The sequence below is a fragment of the Chenopodium album genome, chromosome 3 (genome assembly GCF_948465745.1).
Source record: "Chenopodium album chromosome 3, dcCheAlbu1.1, whole genome shotgun sequence".
NCBI lineage: Eukaryota > Viridiplantae > Streptophyta > Magnoliopsida > Caryophyllales > Amaranthaceae > Chenopodium > Chenopodium album.
In genome coordinates this window covers 56,124,895-56,129,016 of record NC_137836.1, presented here as the reverse complement: position 1 = coordinate 56,129,016, position 4,122 = coordinate 56,124,895, and the positions used below count along the sequence as shown (strand labels likewise).

At 35.6% G+C, this 4,122-nt stretch overlaps 1 protein-coding gene across 1 annotated transcript; it reads right to left on the bottom strand.

The window, feature by feature from the left end:
- Window positions 1–1,788: 1,788 nt before the first annotated feature.
- Window positions 1,789–3,531, bottom strand: LOC145614079 (uncharacterized). Its single transcript, XM_081669081.1, has 5 exons — window positions 3,248–3,531; window positions 3,008–3,130; window positions 2,610–2,846; window positions 2,346–2,510; window positions 1,789–2,223 (listed from the first exon to the last, which is right to left on the bottom strand). The coding sequence occupies exons 1-5, from the start codon at window positions 3,374–3,376 to the stop codon at window positions 1,918–1,920; spliced, it is 960 nt and encodes a 319-aa protein (XP_081525207.1). The 5' UTR covers window positions 3,377–3,531; the 3' UTR covers window positions 1,789–1,917.
- Between the last annotated feature and the right edge of the window lie 591 nt (window positions 3,532–4,122).

Here is a 4,122-nt window from a genome sequence, read left to right as displayed (position 1 = left end):
AGACACTACAATATAAAAACAAGGAAAAACCTTTCCCCCCAACCAATGTGGGATTTTCCCCTTTCATTTGTTTTTCTCTCTATCTTGTTTTTCCCCCAACTCTCTTATTTTATATCAAGAACTTCCAACAACTATCATATGTAAGAAGTATTTATGATGTTACACGTTTATTATGCAGGAAAAACAAAAGTGTCGTTGCCCTGTGCCACAGTTCCCAAACCTTGGCTTAATCAGTACGTATGAACCCACTGAGCAGCCGGAGAATAGGCTAGAGGTATGTTGGGATGAAGTCGGTTCTAGCAACAATCAGGGTCTGAGTTCTTGTAGCTCAGAAGATCTAGGCCTCAAAGTTGCGTGTCAATTGCTCAGTTTAAAGAACAATTATGATAACTTCACGTATGAGGAGATGGTTGATGCCAGCTACCGTTTCGATAAATTATTTAAAGAAAATACCACATTGCCTGTAGTGTTGTTTCTTAACGCGAAAGAGTCGGAGGATAAGAAGCTGACAGTCCTCAGAACTATGATGAAGGAGCCTAACAGAGCTTGCTGAGGATGATGCTGCTGCTGCCGAGAGAGCTTGCTGAGGATGTTGTTGCTGCTGAGGGTGATGCAAATGATGTTGTGGGTGTTTCTGTTGTGCTATGTTTGTGTTGATTATGCGGATATTATTTCATATGAACTTCTTGAATTTTTTTTTTTATTTTTTATTTTTTAAATTTGATATCATATGTTATGCCTTCTTTAATAGATGTGGATTTTTATTATTATTATTCTTATTTCGTGCTTTGTATTGAAGACGTTGAATTCTTGATCATGGTATTTTTACTATGCTTGATTTCGGTGTTACTATAAATGTTATGCCAAAATCTATTTTTGAAGCTCTAGATCTTGGAACATAAGAAGAAATTGTCTGTGTACAGTTATTGACCTTAGATCGCGTCCATTTGTATTCTTGTAGTCATGGTCATCTTTTAGTTCACATCATCTATAGACCTTAGTTTGAACCACATGCATTGACCCTAGTTGGCATTAACCTTAGTCTACATTGACTTGACCCTTGGACCTTAGAGTTTGACTTAGTCCTCAACACTTGATCTTAGACTTTGACCTTGGACTTAGACCCTAGTTCACAAGGACATTGATCTAGAATTTTGACTCTAGCACACATGAACTTTGACTTTGACCATATAGGTTTGACCTTTGAGATTTAAGAGCTCCCTGGGTGCTTCTGATGATAATGAAATTTCTAGAGAAAGGACCTGTAAGAAGAAGAACAACGGTATCACTGAAGATATCTGAAAGTTGGACTGCAATAACATGTTCTGTTCAACTCATATCCTATGTTACTTTTAATGGTGACACTTGGGTAAATTTTTTTGTGTAGCTCTACTAATTACCCGGCAATTCCTTGGCAATGTTTGGTAATTGGCTTTTTAATGGCTTTTTGGTTAGCTTTTGGCTTTTGGCTTTTTAGGTGGTCAAACAGCCAAAAAATGTGTTTGGTAATTGGCTTTTAGTCAACGAAAAAACTGGCTTTTAAGCCAAAATGAAAAAGCTGCTTTGAGTAGCTTTTTTGTTGGCTTTTGGCTTGTTGGCCTACAAATTATCTAATAAACAGCTAACAACCAACAACCAACAATTAATTTACCAAACACTTTTATAAACAACCAGCTTAAATAGCCAATTTCAAAAGCCATTATAAACAGCCAAACATTCCAGCTAATCAAACAAGCCAAGTGAACCAGCCAACAGCCAACAGCCAACCGCCAAATTAACAAAGGCGGATTAATTTCTATTTTTCATCCTTTGTATAGAAAGTACAAGAACTCTAAGTACATGGCATAGTTTTAGAGATATTACAAAGAAAATCAAATGGTGGTACAATTAAGGTTAAGCATCCATGCGACAGTGGAGTTAGTCTGTTAGCGTTACTTGCTCTCCTGCGAAGCTATCATCAAGGCAGGACGGAAACTCAAAAACCTCTGTTGATGTCCTAGGAGTTTGGAGATCTTCGAGATTGTCCTTGTCGTTTGCTGTTGGGGAAGAGAAATCTAAGCTAAGCCCTTGAATCACTTGTTCATATGACGCAGACAAATCTTCAGAGGCAAACTGATGATACTCGACAAGTTGTCGAAGGCACTGATTTTCCCTTGTTAGATTCGCGTTCTCAGTTGCTAGTCTTGATTTTTCAGCAAGTAGTGCCTCTAGTTGAAGCCTCACCTGTTATCACACACACACACAAAAGCAGGAATAACACATCAATTTCTGAAAGTTGTACATGACTAAGACTCGGACAACAATTATATTCGATGAATTTTTTTTAAACCCGAGGAATTCATTACCAAATCATCGTCATCAGGTCTGTCTTCTTTTCCATACCCGTCTCGAAGTCTCTGGTTTTCCTCTTCCAATAGAGCACACCTCTCTTGCAGAAAAAACATATCAGATTTCACTGATTTTAGTTCCCTAGCTAGTGAGGATGATTTCGCTGCCATAGCAACTGATAGCTGAAAGAATATCAGACACGTAAATCAGTTTGATAAACTAAAACAACTGGATTTGAAAAACAAAAATGCTAAAAATGAAATATTGTAAAACTCTGTTACATTTTTAACATTCTTAAGGTTCAGTTCTGTTTGGTGCTTCTGTTTCTTTTTGTTATCAGGAGTTGCTTCCTTCTTTCCTTCACCGTTTGAACAATCTTCTGCATCAAGCTTTCTCTTCACTCCCTTTTTCTCTGAAATTTCCTGATTCTTATCTTCTTCTGTTTCAGCTCCGTCGCTGCTACTGCTGCTGTGGATAATCTCTGTTACAGTTGAAGTTTTTTCTAGTTCTCTGGCTCCCTAACAAAAGAAGCAATAATACGAGTTTAGAATAATTCGTACATCAAATCAGAAATAGGTATACTTAAAATTGTCCAATCGTCTGGAATTACTTTTCACGTTGATGGTGTATTTTGAACTACGAATTCAATAAATAACTAATTCCGGACTGAATTAATTACCTGAAGAGCTTTCTCAATGTTGCTAGTGAGCTGAGAGAGTGAAGACGCAATCGAATCGAAACCTCTGATCAATAGCATCGAGTCCGCCTTCGATTTCTTAGCCGAATTTAATTCTCCATCATGCTGTTCCAAAACCCCATAACAAATTAGAAAAAAAAAAAAAAAATCAGAAGTTCAGGAATTTTTTTTCCCCAATTTTCTTTTTTAATAAACAACAAAGAAACACATATTATAGATTACCATTTGGGAAATCGAACAGGATCGAATAGATTTGCGATTCTCAAGAAGGGTTTCAACCCTTTCATGTAAAGCACTCCAATAACGCTTATCTGACGAGGGGCTAATCAAAGGAGATGCAGGAGTACCCATTGACAAAAGCGATTCCAAAAAACACTAGTTTGAGTCGAGTTTGGGTTTGAGATCTAGAAGAGAGAGGTGGTGTGTAAATTCTTTAGATGAGCAGCAGATTATGATGATGAATTGAGGGTTGTAGAAAGAGAAGATATGAAGGTTGTAACGGCTAGTATTTCTTTGGAGAAATAAAGGGCTAATGTTGGGTTTAGCTTTTTTGGTGTTTAAATAGTTGGCGCTTGTGTTACTAACGTTCGAAGAGTTATAGACGGTGGATCTATCTGAATTCAACGGCATTGATTAAACTGTGTTCATTGTAGACTTTGTAGTTGAGGTTGTGGGACATGTTACTTTAATGAGCTGTAATTAAAACTTTTAATATGTTATATGGAGTAAATTATAATTGAATGTTTTTCCTTAATATTGTTGGAAAAATTTACAATTCCACAAATACAACTACTTTTTAAAATATTTTTAACTAGTTAATGACTGAGTTATGTTCGAGTGTTTCAATTAACACATGGTTGGATTATTTTAGGAAAAACTAGATGTAAGCCCGTGCGATGCACGGTTTTTAAATATTTCATTTTGTATATTTTTTTGTAATTTCTTAATTTTTTTTTGTTTATATTTTCTATTCTATTATTTTAACATTAATTTAAGGTAAAATATTTTGTCAAGTTTTAAATTATTCTTATTCAAATTTTACGTATATAGAACTTGAATATATAAATTTTGAAATAAATAGTATCATCTCATTCATC

Coding starts and splice junctions, on each gene's coding strand:
- LOC145614079 (XM_081669081.1), bottom strand. CDS start 3,376: ATGGGTACTCCTGCATCTCCTTTGATTAGCCCCTCGTCAGATAAGCGT. Junction 2,847..3,007: donor ACATTGAGAAAGCTCTTCAG/GTAATTAATTCA, acceptor TTCTTTTGTTAG/GGAGCCAGAGAACTAGAAAA. Junction 2,224..2,345: donor GACCTGATGACGATGATTTG/GTAATGAATTCC, acceptor GTGTGATAACAG/GTGAGGCTTCAACTAGAGGC.